The following is a 23,749-nucleotide window of genomic DNA, read 5'->3' on the forward strand; positions in this document are numbered from 1 at the left end:
ATCTGTGTAGCCTTAAATATTTTTCTTTGACTTGAGGAGGTTAGTATTTCTGTTCATCACTGAAAAAAATACCACTGATTTATTTCAATCACTGTAAATTAGATCAGGTTTAGGGATCACTGAGGCTGTGGGAAGGCATCTCCATAGTTCATGTTCTTAATGGTTCTTACCTAAAGCTATCTTAATGCATGGATTGTTGCACAAGGTTGGTGAACAGAGGTAGCTGAGACCATTTTAACTGAAGAAATGCTCATTTTGGAGATGAGTGTTCAGCGCATGTTTGGGGTTCAGGCTGGCTTTGATTGCTGCCAGCTCATCTAGTTGATCAGTGCTAGCTAGTGCGTAGCCTGAGCCCTTAATGGTGTCATGCTGGAAAGTGAAGTTACTGAAGTATGTCTTTGCTCTCCTGAGTTTGGTTGAGGAGAGGTGTGTTACACAGAGTCTGACCTGCAGATAAGTGATGGCTGGCCATGTCCTACTTACAGTAGAAATACACAGGCCTGCTGGAAAACTGTGTGATACTGCCTGGGAGATGGGAGGAGATCAAGGATGCCATTGAAGGGAGGGTAGATGAATACAAGAATGGACAGGGAAAAGAAAAAGCTCAGTTAAAGCAGGAGGCTACTATAACTTGTGTTATTTAATAATTGGTATTTTCTATGCCTTCTGTGCCTCTGTGACTGACAAGAATGTTAGAACGACTGTCCTGCTGTGGGGCATGTCAGCAGTTTGGATAGAAATGGTCTGCGTTTTAACAATGGATAAGACACCATGCAACAATAAGAAATCCTTTGGGTGGCATGTTATAGAATCTTTAAAAGGTTCCAGATACCCACATCTTTTAAGTGTGTTTATTACAGTTCCCTTCCCTGCTATAGAAGAAATCTAGCTAGTTCCTGTTTAGTGTACTTCTCTAGTTTTTTTTTACTGTCCTCTCTGCAGAGCTGTAAAATATGAGCACTTAGGAAGTACTGAGTCACTGATTACTTGTTTTGATATGTGCATCTCTTTTTTTTCCCCCCTCCTTCCCATTCCCGCATATACACAGTATGTTGGCAAAGGCCCATACTTTTTATGGGAAATCAACCTTTACTCCAGTTTTCCAAGTATCCCCTTAATATTTTAAAGGCTATAAATACTTTGAAATAGAAAATATCTACACGGTAAACTCTAAAGCTCTACAGGCCTTCCTATTTTTTTTTCCTAAAGACTAAAAATATGGCATCCTGAAAAAGCTTTTTTTCAAGTATCTAATCAGTTCATTATAAAAATCAGTGCTATTAGGTGGCTCATCAGATTTCTTCTTAGTGCAGTAAAAATAATGAAACAAAATAGTGAAACATTGGCTTATGGAAAGCTTTCAAAATACGAAGTGTGAACTATGTAAGTATAAAATAAAAAGATAAATACATAGTTGAATAGGTAAGAGTGCCATTGTCTATGATGAGCTCTGCTAATTGGTGGATTACCAACCTCTAGGTAAAAACTCCCTAATTCTTATCTAGCAAAAGCTTTTCAGTGAGAGCATGCTCACTGAAACAGTACTGACCATTGTTTTCAGTGAAATCTGGTATGTATATATGAGATGCAGCTGCATATTTCCTTTACATTAAAATAGTTCCTGATACAGCATAGGATAGTAAGCAAGGTACTACTCAGATTCTGAAAGGACATGTTCATCAGTATTATCAGATAAAGAATGAAAGCAGGCTGTGACTTACGTATCTGTATGTCTTGTATAAATGCTGTTCCGATACAAGTCATGGAAACTCCTCAAAATTGCATTATGGTTCCTTTCCCAAGGTCTGTGGCAGGAAATGGTCCCTCTTAGCACTCTGTAACAGAGTGCCTCCATTTAAACCATCGCATAAAAACTCTGCAAGTTCTTAGTGCAGTATAATATTGCACAGGGTGCTTAACTTCCATGAGCAAGTTTTACCTATCTGTGAACTATTAAGTCCTTAAGTTGTCTCCAGTCTGAAGGTTTTTAGCATTCCGTGTGCTCCTTATATTTTCCATTTTTTTCTAGTAGAAATACAGCCCATGTCATATAGAAACAACTTGCTAGTGTTTCTGAGAGCGCTGGACTGGATTTCTGTGCAGGTGAGTATGCTCTAAGAACTAGTTAGGTGTTAGGAAGCTCAAGCATGCTTACTGACATACTTGCAAGAATACACGTAGAGAGAATTTTAGAGTTGTCCTGAGCAACAAACATACCAGAGGTGTTTGGAGTACTATCAACAGTCAGCCTGTGAGCTTGCAAACACTCTGACTTTGTGGCAAACTGGGACTGGAGGTGGTAAAAACAAACAAACAAGCCCAACCCTCTAATTCTGTTGATGTGCTTTAATATCTGTGTCTGGAGAAGTGGAGAAGTAGTTCTTTCCTGTTCTCCCAACTCAGGTATCTCCGTCTGCAGAAAACCCAGTGATCTGAGGTGAGATCAAGTGGTCAAGCTATGAATACATCCTAATGGTCGGTGTCTGAGAGGGTGCTTCAGCAGGATAGTGAAAGCAGGTTCTGCACAGTGAGACTGCATGAGCAATCTGTAACAGGGGTTATCCACGCAGGTCGGTGCAAACAAAAATGTGTTCTTTGTCTGACCAGGCCTGAGTCAGCTCCTCTTTGAAGCTGAATTCTGAGTTAGGATGTTTCTTTTTACTTCTATTTCCTAGCAACTCATGTCTAAGGATTGTACTGATGTCTTTGACAACAGATGTTCACTTATTAGTGTCTACTGTTAAAGTTATTTTTGTCCTTTTTTTAAGGTCTATTTATTAAAAGTTAGCCAATAAAGCACCTAGTGAGTTGAAAGAGATGCTTATACATGGACTCCCTTGTGATTTGAAGGAGAAATACATTTTTTCATACCACATTTGTGTGAATAAAACATTTCTAAACATGAGAGAAGGTTGAGATGGATGGGGGTTAAAAGTCTCCCCTAGTGTAGGGAAGGGGAGAAAAATCGTTACTGGAATAGAAGTCTACATGCTGGGGAGGTTAAAACTTTATTGAAGAAAGTGCTGAGATAGACTGCTTGGAGTGAAACAGTTTAGGCTCTCTGGATTTCCACAGTGCTGTAGAGGTATATGTTGAAAGCCTAGTTTCATTAAAAGTAAACTCTGTTTTTTTGTTACTTTTTGTTTTTGGTGCAGGGAGATGGAAGGGGTGAGAAAAGCCTTCAGAGTTTTGTATGCTGGATCAGTGGACTATACTTAATTCTTCCTTAATGTCGTATCTTAATATAGGTATTGAATGCGCCCTAAGTATTAAGACTCTTCAAAAGTATCCAGTCCTGCTCTGGTGATGTATTACATATGGAGGCTTTGTGTTTTTATGTTTTTAAGAGGATAAAAATCCAGAGTATTAAATTTTTGAACTGGGCTAACGAATAAGCGAAGATTTTTTTTTCTTTTGACATGAATCAGTTGCACTTTGGTGGATACTGAGAGTCCTGCAACTTCAAATTGGCTTTTGTGAATTGAAGAAAAAAGTCATCTTTTTCCTTATGAGAAAATAATGTAGAAAATAATGGTTAAAAAGGATTCACAACCCTAGAGAATTGATACTGTCCTGGATTCCAACTGAAGATGACTGATTCTATATTATATTAAGACCACCTCTTTCTCTCTAGTCTTAAGGCTGATTCCAGGCAGTGTATCTAGCTCAGTATACCAAGAGGTAACCCTTACACTGACTGGATGTTTCTCTGGGTTGCTTTCACATAGTGATTGTCAAAAAAAAACAAACAAACATGTCTGGACACAACCTGGAATCTGGGCTAACCCCTTCACCTACCAGCATAATTCCCACCGTAAGTGGAGCACCACGGCTGGCCTTGACAGACATACCTCATGCCTCTGATGTGTGAGTGGTCTCCTGGGGAAATAGCATGTGGAAACTGAACAGAAGTATGTGCAGAAGTATTCAGTACTGATGGTTGGGTGACACAGTGTGTAATGGAGCTGCATGGAGTTAAATCAGTTAACCTGAAAATCATGAAAATTATCTGATCCGTCAGTGTGTATATATGTAGTTTCCCTTCATGTGCATCTCCAGTACTGAATTAAAGAGTTCAAAGTCTGGAATGTATATTGATTTGTAGGCCTGTTCCCCTTTGGGGATAAGGAAGCTATAGCACATTTCACCTACTTCTAGAAGTCTGCAGATTAATAGGACATTTAAATTAGGTTACATTTTGCCTTATGTCATTAAAAAAAAAAAGCATGGGGAGCCAACAGGATGTAAGTGTATTCTTGCAGGCATTGCAGAAACGAAACTTAGAGCACTTGAGAAATTTAAGGGATATGCTATGTTCATGAAACAAGATGAGTAGTCATTTAAGTTCTGTTGGTGATAAATGGAGTCTTCTATAGCCTGTAAGGGACTTGAAAAATCTGCCTCACCTTTTACAAAAGTTACATGCAAAGGAGTCTTCAGCAAAACAGTCTAAACAATAAATGGGTAAAAAGCCATTTGCCTTGTAATCTAGAGGGTTTTAATAAAGTGCAGCAGAACAATCAAAGGTGCATAAAAATATACATCTGCACCCCTTTTCCTGTGCTGAAAGAGGGATAGAAGGAAATGCTGAGAGCTCAGTGCTGTAGCAGAGCTACCAAAGTAGTGTTGAGGCTGTGTGGTCTGCCAGCCAGACTCTTCTGCAGCTGTTTTTGGGAGGAGGTGGGAGCCTTGGGGAGAGCAATGTTAAAGGACCCTTGTTGAAGATTGTGTGATTACAGCAAGGGATGCTACCATGCTGAAAGGAGAAAACTATAAAAGCTGGATGAAATTAACCTCGGAATTAAAAATACCTGTCCCTTCTCAGTGTTCTCATAATACTGGCTTCCAACAATGAGCAACAATGAGAAGGAAACCTGTTAAGATTTGCTTTGTGCCCAGAACAAAAAAACAGATTGATCAATCATCCTTAGGACTGCTGTTGTAACAATTGGTCTTTGTTACGTCTTCTACCAGACAGTGGTGCTGGTTCACAGTCCCAAACTGACAAGGCACTGCTTTGAAAGAAACACTACTTGAGACTAAATGGTTCTTACCATTGCAATAAGACCAGGTGTGGAAGCATGACTTTTTGAGGTCTCAAAAACCTGGGTTGCCAAGAATTTCCTGTTTGTGGGTGCCCTTTTTGGCCTGATGTCCAAGTCTGCTGGTGTTCAGAGAAATAACGACAGCTCCTGACTATGCCACAGTTCATGAAAGGTGTGCAGCACCTTTCATAGGGCAGCAATACCAGTCTGTATTGGTGATACCAAGCATGTGCAGTGTGAGCTCATACATTGCTTGCTGAGGAAAAGCATGTGCAGTATGGCTGTAACCTGTAGAACTGGTGCATTTTATCACTGCGTGAGTCTCCCACACAATCTGAACTTTGTCAGAACAGTGGTTAGCTGCTTTACCCTCATTCACCGAGGAGAGATCTATCTTGATGTTACTGAGACTGAGATTAACATCTGTTGGGAAGTTAATGCATTACCTTATTCAGAGAGTTTCAGAAATTGTAACCATGCAGCTGTTTATCCCTGATAGACCAAGTTGTCTGTTCTAGTATCAGGATCATGCTTGCATTTTGCAAAGAGTTCTCATACTCCTTAAGTCTGCCAATAGATCTGAAAGTGCAGAAGTTACAACAAAGTCTAGGAACATTGGTACACTTGAAAGCTTTCTAGTCCATTGTGATGCTAGTGTAAAATGACTCTTTCTGCCTAAAATAGAGTATGAAGCATGCTTCTTGGTCAGATAAGGGAGTTTAGACTAGCGTGCAATGGAATCCTGTAGTACTGTTCTAACAAAAGTCACTTCCACACGTACAAACGCAAATCTGCAAGAAAGCGGTAGATAATCCAGAAATACATTGATCTGGAAGCCTACAGATCTCAGCAATATGGAACTAGGAGGGAATGTGTTAAGCAGTGGGAGTGCTGGCAAAGATGAGTAACCGGGTGAGTTCCATGTTTTATGAACAACACCTAGCAAAGTGTACACTTGGTCTTCTGCCCAAATGAAGTAAGTTTCCAGCTCTGCCTAATGAAGTAAAATCATAACAAACTGGTGTCTTATGTGCTGCTTCCAACCCTTGTGCCCTTGGAGCTTACAGTCTTCCCACCTAATTCATTTAGGGATATCAGAAACAAACTCAGAGGTACTTATCTGTAAACAGATGGATTAAGCTCTCAGGACTTGGGGAAAAGACCAAGCAACACACATTTCCTCAGTGTGAGGTAAGTATTCTGAAACTTTTCTGGATGCATCATGAAGACAAACCTAAGGTGATAATAGCATTCATTTTAATAGATTTATGTAGTTGAACTCTGCTACTTCTAATCTGTGGACATCCTTTTGATGGAATGTTTGATACCTTTTACCTCACATGACAAACTGCCATGTTGCAATCTGATTGTCCAGTACTTTGTGTGGGAGGTTTTGTGTTCATCTGTAGAACCTGCACAACGCTGAACGTGTGTTCAAGATGGGAAGGCCCCCTTTTTTTGAGGTGTGGTCTGCTGTAATTTTTTGTCAAAGATGCTTGTTTTCCCTATGGGTTGCGACTCAGATTCCAAGCCTCAAGTTGGAGAGACTACAGCGTAGGTCTTCCTTTGGACTTGATGGTGTTTTTTTATGTAGATAGTAGGAATCCTGTTTCTGAACTTTAGTATACCTTTGGAAGGTCACTTTTAATTATCTCAAAATCAAGGAAATTACTGGACATTGGCACAGAAAACTTCTTGTGTTCTTGGTCTACCATAACCATGCTTTTCCAGATTTGGAATTTGTCATTGCAGGATGTATTGATGTTGTACACTTAACTATAGTTCCCCATCCCACCATTCAGGTATAAATAATTAAAAATATTTTATAACATTATTTAGAATAAAGATTCTTTAATATTAAAATCTAGTTTTGACTTGATGAATTCAATTAAGTTTTCTAATAAATAGACCATGGATTCCACTAAACACAGGAGACATGTAATGAAGCTGCAGATGTTTACCATTTCTCTGATAGTTCTGACTTTTTTTTATTACAGCTAGCCTTTTTCTGAGCATGCAAGGCCAAAAGTGACTGTACTTACTACTGACTTTACATCTTTATCCTTGAGGGGGCTGTGAAATGTTACAAACAAATCAGGAACCTTCCTCATTTCTCCAAACTTCAGGAAATGTTATTTCTTCACAGCTGCTTATTTCCCTAGTCTATGCTTTCTCTTACTGTGTGTGTATGTCTCTGTATAGGTACATATGCCTATATTTACACCTCCAAAAGATAAAGGGGAATGTTACTAATACACAAAAGCTGACATATTTTCGCAATTGCAAAGAACAGGTTGGCTAGTAAAATGCCTTCCTGCATAGTATCTGCTACAAAAGATCAGGATATGGAGGAAAAAAAAATCACTGTTGCTTGACAGAATTTCTTTACTCCATGCATATGTTATACTTACGTTGTTGGTGTGTGTGAAACTAAAATCTTCCAGGAAAACCTGTCAGTTGAGAGGGGAAGAAACTTTTTTTTGGCTTGAATGCATTTTCTGATGACTGAAATTGGCTGAGGATGGTGCAGGTGCTGAACCTGGAGGTACACAACATACACAAGTTTTCTTCCTTTTTCTCGAATTCCCTGAACTATTGGAAAGTTGAGCTTTTTCATTAGCTGGAGAGCAATTGTGGAAAGATGCTCAAGTGTGTCCTGAGTGGTGTGGGTGCAACTGGAAGAAATGAATGGGAGGAGAATACCTATTAAGGGATGTGTTTTCTAATACACATATATGTGATTGGTAACTTGAGTGTTTCTAAAGCGATGGATGGTTGGTTGGAAGGACATTAAGGAGAAAATTATAGATACATAGATAGATAGCCCTAGGAAGCTGCTATTAGAGTTAGGATACTGAGTGAACAGAGCTGTGGTATGACGTTGCCACAGCCCTCCTCATATTCTTGTGGGGGAGTGTTATGTATTCCTTGATGGAGGCATTATGGAATTGGCGGTAAGAAAGCTAGGACAGCTTAAATACTTGATGTAGTGAGATTCTTTCTCACTAGGGTCTACTTCAGTTGTGTATAATTATTTCCTTAAAATTTATCAGTTGTTCAAAGCACTGAGTGCAATGTCATACAAAGTGATAGTAAAAATGTGATAATCTTGATCCCTCTATTTGTGATTTTCCCCCTCCAATTTAAGAACTTGGTGGTTCCTATGACCTGAGTCCTTGCCTTGTTCAACTATTCAACATCTGCTAAAGGTTTGTAAGTTCCAGCTTTAAGTTGTGCTGTGTGGCTGACTTACCTCTAGGAGCTTTCTTCTGTAGCTGACAACAAATGTTGAGGTCTGCTCCAGTACCTCAGTACTGGAATGCTGTGACGCAAATTGAGCTTACTTCAGGATGCCTTAGAGACTGAAATTAGCAGTACGTATGGTTATATGGTTGTATGCTGGTTAAATATCCTGATAAGGTTGCCAGTTCATGTTGTCCAGGTTTCATCATCTGTGCTGATTGAATTCAGCAGGTGACAATGGCAGGGCTCACAACAGCTGACAAGTTTGGCTGCCTCAGTTGAATTGGTACAGCTTAATAATGGAAAATAATGGTTAAAGTAGGCTCTGTGAGGAAACAGAATAGAGGGAATTAATGCGGATCTAGATTTCAAGATAAAAGTTCAAGATAAATTTTCAAACTTGGGCAAAACTATTAGATAAGATACCAATGTATACATTGTGCAGAACACTTCCTTTAACGAGTATGCTTTGAAGGTACTATTTCCTTTTTGCTGATTAATCTGTTGTTAAATTTCCATTAAGTATTTGAAAATAAGTGATAAAATTGTTTTTAGTGATAAATGTGCAAAATTGAAGTTGTGTGGAAACTTGTTTGCATGAACTAGCACACAGGAATTGTATCTTCTATATACCTCTACCAGGGACTCTGTCTTTTAATTTAGGTGCCTAATTGAACTGAGAACTGGAAGAGCTTCTAGGTTAAGTTCATGCCATGTCACTAGAGGTAGAAATATTTTAAAATAAATACCCAACTTTCTTCAGTCAAGTGCAAAGCTTTCAGAATTTTAATAGGATAAGAATTATAATATTGCCTCTTAAGAAATGAGGGGAAACTCAGTGGTGACAGAACTTACTTTGCATGTTGTGTTTTGTATAAACTGCTCTGGAATAGAAGTTAGCTAGCTGTTGCCATGTCTGAACAGTTGGTGGCTCCAATGCTTTGCAGCTGTCAGTATGCATAATGCCAAAATAAGCTAATTCAGTTCTAGCTGTATATATCGAACTAGTTAGAAACTTAGAATGACAGACTTAGTAAATAGCCAAACACACCCAGCTTGCACTTTAAGCCATTATGTAAGATCCCTTCTTAATATTTAAATAAGCACTAAGCTCTGCATTCCTGTCAAACTTGATATAAAATCTAAGAGGCTACCTTGCAAAATGCCAATTCAGAATCAGTAGCAATGTTCTTGAAACCAGCACAGCTGACAGACCACTCTTACTCCGTATTGCAGGATTGCACAGGCAAGACAGATGACAGCTATCCTGACCAAAAGGCAGGCAGGGGAAAACAGTCAGTTTCCAGGAAAGAGGCAGAGAGGAGCATGTCTACTATGTACTCAATCTTGAAACTGAGAGACAGGCAACTGCTTATATACCTAAAAAGGGAAATGTTTTGTTTTGACTTGAAGTAAAAGGTTTAGAGGGCAGTGGAGTTTGATAGAGTAAGATCATAACTTGAGAAGAGCCCATGCTGGTGAGCTGTCATTTTTGTTCATGTGACTGCACAAACATTTATTAAACAGAGAACTTAAGTGGAATTGAGAACTTTGTAGAAAGTGTTAGCTCTAGAAATCTGCAAAAAGGCTTGGATTAAAAAATAAAAGTAGAAATTGGACTAGAAATTTCCAGGGATGTGTGTTGCATTTTTTTTTTTAAATCCCCAAAGTCCCTGAAAATGTAATTGAAGAGATAGAAAACTCCTCCCTGAGTTTACATGTTTTGCTGGAAAATGAAAATGTAGAACTAATTTCTACTTTGTTTAAAAAAAAAAATAACTGAAATATTTGTATTACGTTGTCCTGAACTAGTTTAGGTACCTTATGTTCCTGTTTTCATTTTTGCCTTGTTTCTCACCTGTTTTTGTATTACCATGTTTCCTTCTTTAAACTTCTGTAGCTTGTCGTGGGAACAGCCCTGATGGACAAAAATATGAGGAGAGCAACCTTCAGATATGGTTTAGCCCTCAGAACTAGAGTGAGGTAGAGAGCAGCCTGAGAAGTTGTAGGCCACTATGAGTCAAGGTGAGAGTGCAGTCTGTGTAGCTTTTCTGTTTCTGTAGGGTTCAGTGTTACACACCAATGAGTTCTCTTGGGGCATTGGCAGCATGGGGGGCAGCACTGGCTGTATGCAAACAAAATTCCTTGCAAAGATACCTTTTTTTTCTGTCTCCTGGAGGAAAGAAAAGAACAAAAATAGCACTGCTGAGCAGAATTTGCATGACAGTTTGAATTGCTCTATAACATCATGGTATCTTTTGCAATATTTCATCAAACAGTATATTCTAGCAAAATGATGTGAAAATAAATGTTATTCAACTCGTACCTTCATTGTTTTGGCTTACAAAATTAAGATTTCTGAACTCTTGACTCTTTTTGGTGTATACAAAGTCATCCAGGACTTCCACTTAAAGACAAGTCTGGAATGCAGTTAGAGGTACACTATTTACAGGAATCGTGAAGGAGAGCTGCTTTAGCTTTTCCTTTGAGTCTACAGAAACACTTCACAGATGTTTTTTCCTTTTTTGTCTTATTATTTCTAGTATTTTAAGTTATCAAGTGTTCATGAATTCTGATGAGGCCTAAGATTAAACTTAGCTTTGTATTATTTTAACACTGCTTTGGAATGCTATGTGGATAACATCAGGCTAACTTTCTAAATATTTACATGCTGTAATGTCCAATTCTTGTTCATAGAGTGGATTTGTAAGACCCAAACTAGATATTCCTCACTCACATGCAATATTTAGTTTCCATGAAATGTATGTTAATGCTATTGACGAGCTAGGAAATGCATGCAGTTCAGAGATCCTTTTCCAGGGTATGCCTCAAGCTAGTCAGCTCACTAACTGGGAGAGTTTCCAGTTTATAAAATACATTCTTTTCCTATGCAAGAGGAAGTTCAGTTTCTTAAGAGTGGTGATAAGGGGTGGTATGAGAATTGGTGGTATGTGTGTATCTGCATAACCACGCTGTTTTTTGTGTTTGTTTTTTTTTTATAATGAGGATCTAGGCCTAACTATTTCCATACATGAGGTTATCTGTTTACAAACTGGAGAACTAAAGGAGAAGTACAACTTAATAGGTAGTTCAGGAACAGCAGAAAACCTTGTTGTTTTGTGGCTGGTTTTGTTGTCTGAAGCAATCAAACTGTAACAGACATTTCTGATCTCATACCTCCCAAAAAGTACCCATACAACTCCCCAAAAGTACCCATTAACTAGTTATTAGGGGCAGGTAGACATGCACATCATTATATGTACAGTGTGGTTTTCATGAAATGTAAGGTTGGAAATTGACTTATAATGTTTTGGAGTTCCTTACCAAGGTCATAAATGCTTTATGTAGTGGTGTAAATTGCATCTTGTTAAATATGCAGTGATTTATGAAGAGAGCATGAGATGTAGTTAGGGAGGCTCAACAGCCCTTCAACAGAAAGTTATAGCTCTATTTTGTTTATTTATAGTGCAGAAAGAGATCTGCACCAGAACTTCAATATATGAAATAAATACTTGATAATAAGTCAAAGGAGATTGGACTCGAATACTGACTTCCAGTACCTCAACTTGGTGGACTGAAGTTCTACTCTCACTCAGGCCAGTTGCTGCAACTATTACAGCACAACTGTTATAGTATGTGTTGGGAAAACAAAACATAGGTGCAAACACCCTTATTGATATTTGACCACAAAACATAACAATTAGAGCATTTTGGGCTGAACTTCTGGTTATTGTTTTCACTTAAGTTATGGATTCAGGTGGGACCTAGTGATGAGGTATAGGTCACTTGCTCAACACTGACAGGGTGTAGTTATTAACAGCCTGCTTCTAAACAAAAATGTCTGAGAGCCTTTACTGATGGAAACTTCAGCCCTTATTGACTCCTGGCAGTGGTTAGGTTTGTCTAAATGACAATTTAAAATGACTGAACTCTGTATTTAATGCCAATGAATTGGTCCCCTTTAACTGCCTGGATTCTTTTGTTCTACAAACAGTAAGCCACACTATGAAAAATATGAGAGCTGAGGGAAAAACACCAAAAAGCATTGTAGCTCTGTGGGTTGAGTTTTTATTTAGGACTGAAATTGCACTCTGCAAAATATATATATTTTTTAAATTTTTGGTGCTGTTTTAAGTAGAATTAATATAACTCTAGTTTGCACTTGTTGAAAGGGGGAATGCTAAAACTCATGACAATATAAGCACTTAATTCAGTTGCACGAAGTTTAAGGGTTAAGTATGTACGTTGCTTAGATGCAAGTCCTGTGGATTATACCTCTAAGAAACAGCTTTTCATATTCTTTGCACTTAAAAAAAAATAAAGAGAAAAAAAATGGGCATCACCTACTGAGTTGGAATAAATGCTTCACCAGTTGCAAGGGCATAAAGAATAGTAAATAGCAGACCTCGTGAATGATGCAAATTACTGTATGAGCATTTATACATGTGAGCGTTGACTTACCTGCTAATTAGAATCATAGAATATGCCAAGTTGGAAGAGACCCATAAGGATCATCAAGTCCAATTCATTAGGGTGGTGCCTGGTCCTCTTGTTGAACAAGTATCTGATTGCAAAGTCTCCTTGGGCATCATTGTTCTGATGAAGTAAAAGTAATGCAAACATCACATGTGGACTAAAGGAAACAAATTCACCTCTCTAGGCATGATGAGACTTGAATATTTTATTAACTGATAGGCACAGTTCTCCCTTTGTGACATGCAGGGAAAGGAATAGGTGCTTCCTGCGTCTTATGTACTTAGGGGTGACCAAAATAGCATGTTAACCTTGTGTAAATGTTTCAAAGAAGAATATTTAAGTATCAAATGAAGTGCATGTTTTTTTCAATACTGATGTTGGTAAATGGTGATATTGAATGCGGACTTTTTTTATATTTGGATCAGAATGCAGAGCTGTACTTCTAGTTACATGACACCTACATTTGTGTGTTGCATGTGAGTATTCTGTGTAAGTTGCTGCTTTCCTCTGCTGCAGTCTTCCTTACTGAATTCCCTCCTAGAGAAACACTGCAGATGGTCTTGTCTGATCATGTTCTTAATTGGGTGGGCCTGAGTTAAATATCGTGAAAGCAAGACGAGTGATACTAATCGAAAGGAAACAGAGTAAGAATGTACAACAGGAGGATATCTGATGAAGTCCCCATGGGAATACTATACCTATCAGTAAAAAGTACTTTTGAAAGTACATTGATGGCTGAGCCATGCTTGAAGTGTAAATTATTAATTAAATAAAACCTATATGAAAAAATACGTATGCAATTACATAGGGGATACATTTCTCTGTGAATGCTTGAACTCATAAATTACTGTAAAGAACTGAAGCATGCATTGCCTACACTTCTAAAACCATTTTTCCCTTTAAGGGAAGCAGTGATTTAAAAAAAAAAAAAAAGTTGGGGGATGAGGCAGGACAAGGCTCCTCCCTGCATGCTGGCAGGGGGCTGCTGCCTGGAGCGTGACATGGAGCGGTGTTGCTCGGGGTCTGAGGGCTGCTTTTTGGGGATCTGGGCCTGGTGGTATTGTGGGGAACAGGACGATGCTGTGAGGAGATGCACAGGGGCAGGAAATGGGGACACAAGGGATGGTCGGGGCAAAATGTACAGGGGGATATGCATTGATCAATGTTCTGCAATAATAGCAGAAGGGTGTTTGTTATGTGGTTTCCACAAAGGATGGACCCCATGGCACAGCCCATATTGGAGCAGTTATTGAAGAGCTGCTGCCTGTGGGAAGCCCGCCTAAGGATCAGTTTGGGAAGGACGTCATCCCATGGGAGGGACCCCACATGGAGCAGGGGCAGAAAGTGACCATGAAGGAGCGGCCAAGGTGAAGTGCTGTAGACTGACTGTGCTGCTTGGGGAAAGGATGTAGAAGAGGTTGGGGAGAGGGGAAGGTGTTTTTAGTTTGCTCTTATTTTCTCACTGCTCTGGTCTGTTTGTGACAGGCAATAAATTGTATTAATCTTTCTATATTTAGTCTGTTTTGTCTGTCACAATAGTTGGGTGATCTCCCTGTCCCTATCTCAACCTTTGAGCCCTTTCCATCGTATTTTCTCCCCCATTCCTCTGAGGAGGGGAAGTGAGAGAGTGACTGTGGTGGAGTTCAGCTGCCCAGCTGGGTAAAACTACCACAGTGGGTGTGGTAGGGTGTGGGTGTGGTGATGGTGGGAGAATAAACTATGATGCTCTGTTGTTACCAGCAATTATTTCCCCAGCATTTTGTATCAGCTGTCTCCATGTTGATAACTCATTGTAATTGCAAATAGTAAAACAACAGCAAAAATCCTGTTAACATTTTTATAAAGATTTTTTTGGTGAAATTTAATAACTCAAAATGAAAATCCACACTTCGACCTGTATTTGTAAATACATTCTCAAACTTTCGTAATACTGGTATGAATGCTTTCAGTGCTACAGTTAATGGATCCTTAGATGAGCTAAATTTAGAGATGAGTGTGCAATTTTACTGGCCTCATGTAAATTTATGGGGTCATTGGTGGCAGAGTAAGGTAGTGTTACGAATCCGAATGGTGCATAGCTTTTAGTTCTGGTTTACTAGCTTAATTAGCTCAACCTAAACCTGCTGTTTCTTCAAGGAGCTCCATCTGAGTGTTAGGATCTCCCACTCTGTTCAGAACAAAAGGATAGTGTTGGAATGAAGAGCTTACAAAGAGCTCTGGTCAGTAGAGCAGAAATAGATGCATGGAGTTGGCCATAGGGACATGGTGTGAACATACTAATCAAGACAACAGTCCATGTTCTTAATGAAGAAAAAGCTTCCTTACGTGCTATGATGCATGTGAAGATAAGTTATGACTCAGCACCTAGAAAGCCTTGAAAAATGACTTAAAGGAGAATGAAAAACCTTAACGGATGTTTGAACTACTTTCAGATACATGAAGCAAAACAGGAGATAGTATGAAAGTATTTTGTCATTTCAGAAGTTGAAGATGGAGGCAGGTCTTGTAGTGGGAACATGTTTTTTATATCATTGGTGAGATGGGAACAGTAAAGGGATATTCGATCAAAGACTTGCATTTGACATGACAAAAGGAATGTGCAAAAAGGTGTGGATAAAGCAACGGGTCAGGAAAGTTATTTCTGTAGCTGCCCTCTGAAAGGATCCAGTCAGGGAAGGCAGCTCAGCTAAATAAAGGGTTTCAGTATTTGCAAACAAGATGGCAGTCTTAAGAGTGTTAGCTATGTAGGTAAATAGGAAACTTAAGTGCTGTATGCCCAAAATAATAAAGTTTCATTTTAGCTTGATGAGTTGCACCAGAGGATTGAGGTAATGTAGTGGTTTGTTCATGATGGAAGGAAGGCAAAATGAGAATGTGTGGAAGTGTTGGGTTCTTTAGTCATTCTGAGTGGACAGACAGGTATCAGTGAGGAGACACCGATGTATATGTCAAAGCTTTGGTCAGGAAAAGAGGCAAGACTGTATGTGCAGCTAATGCTGATGTTCACTCTCACCAAGTTCCTATATATCCTCATGTTAAAATAAGAAAATTCCTTTCTTATACATATTGTTACAAATATGCAGGAAGTTTGTCCAGAGTATTTGTTTTATGAAACTTGTGAGCTAGAAGATATGTATTTTTTTCTATAACACAAAGATCAGGAAAGATTCAAAACATAAAACTGGCAGGAAAAATAAATTGTCTCTCTTATTTAAGCTAAAGTTAATTATTTCCTTCATAGTTGTTATGCTAAAGTAATTTAGCAAAAAGTTTTTGCTAAACAAAGTTTTGTACTAAATGAACCTTCATCTCAAATGAGGTAGCTAAAGGATGTATATAAAACTTGTTTACAAAAAACACAAACTTTTTTTCCCTTAATCTGTAGAATTAGTGTGTAGAGGTTTCAATGAGTTGTGACTGGCAGAAGATGGGATCAATTCACTGTAAATCCCTCAAGTCCAGGATCATTTGTTGCTGTTGGCAAACTATTGTGCAGTTGTAATGTAAACAAGAAACTTGCACATTTTTTTAAAGTAGGAGTACTTTTATTTCTTATCCTTCAAGACTTTCCCCTCTCCTCTAATAATTTTCATAGATTTATTGTGAATGCTGTGCATGTCTTATGTTAGGTGTTGAAGCTGGTGTTCCACGATTCCCAGAATTTCCTCTACAGTCTTCAAGTTGCTGAATAAGATCCTTCACTTTCTGTCTTCCACATCCAAATTGTTTTCCCCAATGTTATTTTTCAATATTTAAGAGTATTCTATTTTAAGAACTTGTGCTCTATTGACTGACAAGGTATTTATTGCCCATTAACAGCTTACAGACAAGGCATTGCATTTTTAATTATTTCTATTTTGGTCTAAAACTTCTTTGGTCTAAAAAATCTTTTTATTTGCAGGGGTACATCATGTTCTGCTTTCCCCTCTTTATCCTCACAAAAGGCCCCAAATCTCTTTTGCTGCAGTTTGCTTTATCAAAGGATCGTAACCTGTTATCTGTGTTCACTCTTTACATTAAATGCCATGGTTCTGTTTACTAACAGTAGAAGAGCAGTAGAACAAATTATGTTAAAGGATGTTTCAAATAATATATGCTGGAATTTGCTGACAGAAGAAAACTGCCAAGTCCATGAGCATAGGTGGCTGAAAAAAGGAAATGCGGGTTCTTTCCACTTGTTACAAATTGTCACTCAGTACAGGGGATGTCAATATAATGGTTCCCTTCTCTTATTGCTTTGCTCAGCAGTGAAGTAGTTGATTTCTAACTGATGTGTCAATTTGTTACCCTTATTCAAAGGGCTGTGTAGAATAATTCACATTCTCCACATTTATTTTTTTTCAGTCTTGTGTTGAAATTGCTGCCACAGTTAAAAGATTTCAGTGAAAAGATTTGAGCAAGAGCTAGGATAGACGGATGTTGTAAAGTGCTGAATGATCACCGGCAGTTTCAAAACTTAGTAAGAAAATATTTCCAGCTAAATGGGGTAAGATATATCATTAAAGCTTGTGGGCTTCATAAGGGAATCTAACTTGAGGGGATTCTGAATTTCAGAAGCAATTTCAGAGAGAACCTGATGAACCCAAGCTGCCTGCCCAGTTGCTCCGACAGCTACCACTGGACATTGGCTTCTAAAATCAGAGATTTTGCGAACCAGTCCTCTGTCACTTCTGCCTCTGATTACCGAAATTTCTGAAGCTACCTTGGAGGCAGCTGAGTTTTTGGAGGCACTCTTCAGGAAAGTGCAAGCCTGGCATCAGAAGGCGAGCTCACAAAACCCCTCTGCGACCACTGCTGTTGTGCAGTGTCTCTAGAAGCAGGTCGCTTGAGGGCCGTCCTGAAGGCGGATCCTCGGGGGCTCCCTCCTCACACAGCGCTGCGCTGCCCCTTCCCCTCACGCCCGTGCTGCCGGGGTCTGCTCTTCCCTCAGCGCCGCTCCCTGAGCCCCCATCCCCTGAGGGGCCACCTCCGGGGACTCCTCCTCGCACTCTGCGGGCGGGGACCGGGGGAGGGTCCCGGTCCCGTCCCCGTCCCGTCCCGCCCGCAGGGGGCGACGCTGGCGGCCTCCCCCCGCCGCCTCGGCTGCCGGTGGGGCCATGGCGGGCAAGGGGCTCGGCCTCGTCGTCCTGCTGCTGCTGGCCGCCCGCGGGGCCGGGGAGCCGCGGGGCTGCGAGGCGGTGCGGAAAGTTTTCCAGCTGCGACAGCTCGGGCCCCTCCGCGGGGTGCCGGACTCGCCGCGGGCAGGTAAGGGGGGGGGTTCGCCCAGCCCGGGGGTCGCGGTGCCGCTGGACCGGGACGAGGAGAAGCCGAGTTAGCCCTGTGCTGAGGGAGAGGGGCTTGCACCGCTGTAGCTGTAATTAAACAAACTCCCCGGAAAGTAGCGTGCTAAATAGTAGGAATCTGAGCGCAGCCCAGCGTAGTGCGGGCAGCGAAACTTTGTAAGCGCATGCAAAGTGATGTGGCCGAGCGCATCAAGGAGACCTACCTACCTTCTGGGGTCTGCGGCTTGGTCCTCCAGCCGTGTGAGTACCTCAGTGGTGCTCCTCGCAAATTTAAAATGAACACCTGCGTGTAAAATCCATTCGTGTTTAGGTGTCAGGCGTGCTACGAAGCGCGAGTCGATGCTTTCCTGGCAGAAAATGACTTCTGTGTGCAGCGGGAGCTAAATTAACATCCACCCTACTTGGAAACAGCAGCTGCCTCCTCCTTTATTTAAGATGATCTGCTTAGTTTTATTCATTCTGCAAGGCATGCTGTGTCTATTCCTAGAGGAATCACTTCAAAATACAGCTTTTTAAAGACTCTGGCTTCTAAATTGTGCACCGTAATGCTGTGTTTAAGATTATCTGTTGTATTTCGGTCACCAGTACTTATAATAATATACGTAGCCTTCTTACGTTGTCTCTAGCTAAAAATTTTATCGTCTTTACAAAAAAAAAAAGAAATATTTGCTGTTGTTGGAAAGCCTGGCTGGATGGGTACTGTGCAAAAGAAGATACTTTATCTGGAAGCTGAAATCTGAGTTGAAGCCCTGTTAGTGATTTAAATGTCTGGTATTGATTAATCACGTGAATGACATCAGGATGAATGATAGAGCTATTGTGGTTGTGTTCTCATTACGTAGACTGGTGTAGCTGTTACACTTTCTTTTGCCAATACCATTTATTTTGGCACCAGATGTTCACTTGTGTACTGTGGACAGGGAGAAAACGTGTTGCCTCCAGAGGAAACAACTGTGGTATTTCATGCATGTTCCTTCTGCACTGCTTCTGTCTTTCTCCCTTCCTCTATAACAGTTTCATATCACCACTATCATTTTATTCTTTTCTGAATTTCCTGACCCCGAAGCAAAAGCTGGTTTTGTGCAGAGTAGCAGAACGCCCTTCTCCTCCGGTGCCCTGCGAGCAGTGGTCAGCAGGAGGTGCGGTGCAGCCGTTCGCTCTTTCAAGGAGTTGTGGTGCTGTGAGCAGCCTGGAAAACCTCAAGGAGCTGAGCACATGCAGGATTTCTTGCTTAGAGTATCTTTGATCCCAGAGGTACATGAAACAAATGGTTCTGAATGCTAAAATCTGTTCAGAGTTGGATGACAAGAAAATGGGGATTAAATGAGTGTTTTAGATGATTTAAGTTTGATTAAAGGTATTCGTAGATTAGAAACGTAATGGGAATAGGAAAGAAGTGTCACTTCTGCTGATGATCTTCTATACTCAGCCTTCGTCTGAATCAAGAAGTGAAAAATATTTTAAAACTCTTTCTGAAGGCATTTAGAAATGTGCGTGTATCCTATGTGTATGCATAAGCACCTTAGGTAGGTGCCTGCTTGTGAAAATAGGTGTCAGAGCTGCAGTTACGGGTCTCAATTCGCTTACCCAAATGTAGGCTTCTGGTAGCATTGGGGATTCCCTGTAGCCTCTGGAGTATCCTGGTGGGGCTGTCAGGTCCCATCCCTCTGGGGCACCTTGTGGAGTGGGAAAGCACAGTGGGAACCCTTGGCACTGCAGGTGGGTGACCACACTGAGCGGTGGGCACAGCTTGGGGCCTGCTCCTTTTCAGCTCAAATGTTGGGTGGCGGCTTGGGGGTGAGCTGTGCAGCCCCTCTGCCTCCGTTGTATTGCCTACATTTGTTTTAGTGCTACTGTATTGTATAAGGACACCTTCTAAACGTCTGAAGCCGAATCCCACCTTTCATGTGGAGAAGGATTGCTAGCTGAAGGGGAGTGGGAGTGTTGGGGTATGTACTGGCATGCAGTGGAAGGTAAAGTCTACAGTCAGTCAAACTACAGGGAAGAAGTTGGCTGATTTTGGCCTTGTTCTCTTTTTGTGTATTCAAATACAAATAACAGCATTCATAGTTTCTGTTTTTTCCTTTTCTTAGTGCTGATAGAAATGAAACAGCCTGATATCGGCAAATCATGCAAGTTGTAGTTATGTGTCATTCAGGGACTGGTGTGTGTCCATATTTTGAATATGCATCAGCACAAAAAAAACCACCATGCATTTTATATAACTAGTTTTGCAGCTCCTCTGTGTAGTTTCTGTATATTTAATGAGCAAAACTCTCTCTAATAGTATGCAAAATTGTCCAGTAAGTGCATAGCGAAGATTATCATCAAGGATATGGGGACCTCACGTTTATGTTTGTGTTATTGTTCACATAACACAGGATTAGTGTTGAAATTGGCAACTAATAATCAAGAGAAATGACTACCCTTAACAACAACAAATTCTTTAGTGCTGCCCTCAGCAGTGGAGAAAACTTATCTAACTATTCACGATCTTGTAGCAGTGATTTGTGTACAGACCTGTGGTCAGCCCCATTGCATGCTAAAATGAAACATTTATCACTGTCATGCTGATTTTAAGTGATAGTTGCAGAAATGCTTTTTGTTTCTCTGCCTGTCTGGTTCTGTGCTACAAGTGCACTGGTATTAGGACTGTACAGTAAAACTTGATGATTTTCAAGTTATGAAAGATCATTTTAATTGAAATGGAGAATTGAACAATAAACAAAGCATGAATTAAATACAAAAAGGCCTCTTTTTGTGTGTGTGTATGTATGACTGTTGGATTATTTAAAAAAAAAAATGGTGTTTTGTTTGCAAATTATATTTTAAAGATAGTTTTATTTCCTAGGCTCTATTTCTGATATTTTCTGTCTATTGAAGAATTCCACTTCTTTACCCCATATATGCTAGTAAAGCTAGAATTTTTTAGGTTATATAATCAGCTCATTTTTCAGAGCAATTAAATGGAAAGCTCATTTCTCAAATCTCCTTGTTCTCAGTTACAAATAAGATTGTGTCCTTCTTGTTTCCTTCTCTCAGAATCCCCCAGAAATGAAGGTTAAACCAGTCTCCCTTGCCTTCTTCATAAAGGGTTTCACTAGGTATGTTAGTGAACAAATTGTCAGGCTTCTCTTTGCAACAAAAAGCTGAGTTCCATGGCTTATTGAAAAAAGTTAAATGTCCTGGAACTGTAGAATCAAACGTTTCCTACTGATGTAGACAAAAAGTGTTTGAGATATTTTTCCAAACTCTAAGCATTTTTTTTTTTTTACCTTCAGGAATCAATCTAGGGTTCTTCTCAGCAGTCTTTTGGAGCTCATTTATGCAGTCAGAAGAACAAAAAGCATAATAAAAGGAGTGAAGACTCTTTGATTAGTATAAATTTTACTGCAAAGACTTTTTGATGGAAAGCAGTTATACATACGAAATTGAGTAACAGGCAAAAAACTGTGCTTGAAGGGTGACATAATCTCAGAAAAAGTTGATGTCAATTTTTTTTGCTACCTCAAGTTAAAATATTCTTGCTAGTTCAGTTTAAACTGATTTTTTACTGTTATTTAAAGATCTGGGTCAGACTGATGGAACTCCAAACTATTCTTTGAATTTTAATTTGGGGTTCTTTTATGATCTAAATTTAGGTAAATTAGGTTTTGGTTCTGTTGGTGGTCAAATCAAGGATTTGTATGTGTGTATGCCTGCTTCTGATTATGCTGTTTATTGAACACATACAGATCTCCAGAAAAGGGTATAGGTGGGAATGGAAGCAGTTGCTTGGTTGTATCAGTTGTTAAGGTCCATTTTTATCACATCTGTGCGTTTTGTAAGGATTTTTGTCTATGTTGTTTTTCTGTGTGTGAACATACGCCGTTGGCTTCTAAATGCAAGTAGCATGTCACCCCTGGATCCACAAAATGACTGCTGTGGGGAAAAAAATAGATTTTAAAAAATATTCTGGGATTAAAAACAACAAAGAAGTGGGAATCAGCAGTGTGGCAGCTTTCCCATGTCTATTTCCTGTATTTCCACTTCTAGAAAGTCAGTAGTGCTGAGAAGCCTTGATCTGGCTGGGACGATCTGAAAAGTGGTGTCTGGACTGCGAAATAGAGGATGGGACCAACATGTTGAATGGCCTAGGTTGGCTCGTGTCTGTGGTGCTTCAGGCTGGTATCTTGTCAAATGGGCTGACTGTATCCTCACTACTTGGAGTTTGCCCTGGAGTTTTCTCAGGATCTAGTGTAATACTTCTGTAATACCAAGGTTTTCTGGAGTTTTGGGGTGTCCTCCCACTTCTGCCAGTTTAAACAATCTTAAAAATTGAGAATCTTTTTGGAGATGTTGGATGTAGTGTGACGTGAATGCATATTTTGTGCGTTGAGCTGTGCCATGAGCGTATGTAGAGGTGCCTATACCTTGCTAGGGTGCCTGCCAGTAGGAGGGTGATCTTTGAGGGTGCTAAGGAGCCAAACGTGTTGCCTGTGGTGTTCTCTGAAGGCCATATATAAAATGCACCTTCTCTAGCAGATAGACACACTGGAATTGTCTAAACAGAGCCACAGAAGGAGGTTGGGTAAATTGTGCAACAGTGTGGGCAGTCAGGGTCATGTGCTTGAGTTTGATCCTTACCTATTTTATTTAACCAGGCTGAAGTGTTTTACAGGAGTCTTAATGGTGGTTATGAACGCTGAGTGTGGAGCAGTGGCTCTAGCCAAGACGAATTAGCAAATAGATGTTAAAGTGTGAGCGTGAGAGACTTGTGTCTGACACAGGTTGCAAGTCCGTTTTACAGCAAACCACTTGTTTGAACAACAGCTTCCAGGCCCTCTGGCATTTCAGTGCTGTCTCTTAAAAGACCATTTATCATGACAATCCTAGGTCTGTTTTGGGATTTATCAGACTCTGGATTTGATCTCATGGAAGTATTTGTATAAGCTGACAGGCAGAAATACCACACATGCGGTATTTTCTCTTCCTGGCATTTAACATCATCATCCTGTCAGCACTTGTTTATCTCAAGTTACTGAAAATATGGATTTGTAGGGCTGAGACCATGAATGAAAGTTTGAAATCAGTTCCAGATCTTCTGGAAATAGGTAAAATTATACCTCAGAGTTATTACATTTTATTCTTGCTGAGCTCTTTTTCTGCACCCATCTAGATTGTTTTCAATTATGAAACCTTTCCTAGACTGTAACTGTATATCTTAATATCTGTCTACACATAACAGGCTAAGTTATTTCACTTTCTTTCTCCTGTGGTTTTGTATAAAAAACCCAGGTTGCAGTTGTAGTGCCTTCAGAATTTAGTACTGAAAAGAGCCACTATTGCTTATTAGAGCAGAAACTGTTTTCCCACTGTATTTCAGGATAAATGGCTGTCGATAAACAGTTCACGTTGAAAACTGGAGGACTCTTAGATGTGAAAACACATAAGTGTGTGTTTTTTTTCTTTTACATTGTTTGTACTGAAATGGGATGACCTGAATCAGTTGCTTCTGTGCTCTCCTGAAACGCTGTCCTTAAGCTGTTGCTTGTGCCACAATGCTCTGAGAAACAACTACAAAGCCCCTCTGCAGATTTTTAGTTTGTTTGATTCTTTTGCATGTTGTTCTCAGTTACTTTTTCCTGACCATTGAAAACAGCTGTGTTTAATGAGCTGGAACAGAATTAAGTCGATAAAATGTACTTTATATGTACGTGATTA

General features: G+C 39.9%; 1 protein-coding gene across 3 annotated transcripts in view; it reads left to right on the plus strand.

Annotated features, from left to right (window-relative positions):
- The first annotated feature begins 14,889 nt into the window (after positions 1–14,889).
- The window catches only part of GPC5 (glypican 5), a 730,379-nt gene continuing 721,519 nt past the window's right edge, over positions 14,890–23,749 (plus strand). For all 3 annotated transcript variants that reach the window (XM_068676960.1, XM_068676961.1, XM_068676966.1), the window contains exon 1: positions 14,890–18,008. In XM_068676960.1, the coding sequence (XP_068533061.1) occupies positions 17,861–18,008 (148 nt within the window). In that variant the 5' untranslated portion in view covers positions 14,890–17,860. The remainder of the gene's footprint in view (positions 18,009–23,749) is intronic.

The sequence above is a fragment of the Anas acuta genome, chromosome 1 (genome assembly GCF_963932015.1).
Source record: "Anas acuta chromosome 1, bAnaAcu1.1, whole genome shotgun sequence".
NCBI classification, from domain to species: Eukaryota; Metazoa; Chordata; class Aves; order Anseriformes; family Anatidae; genus Anas; species Anas acuta.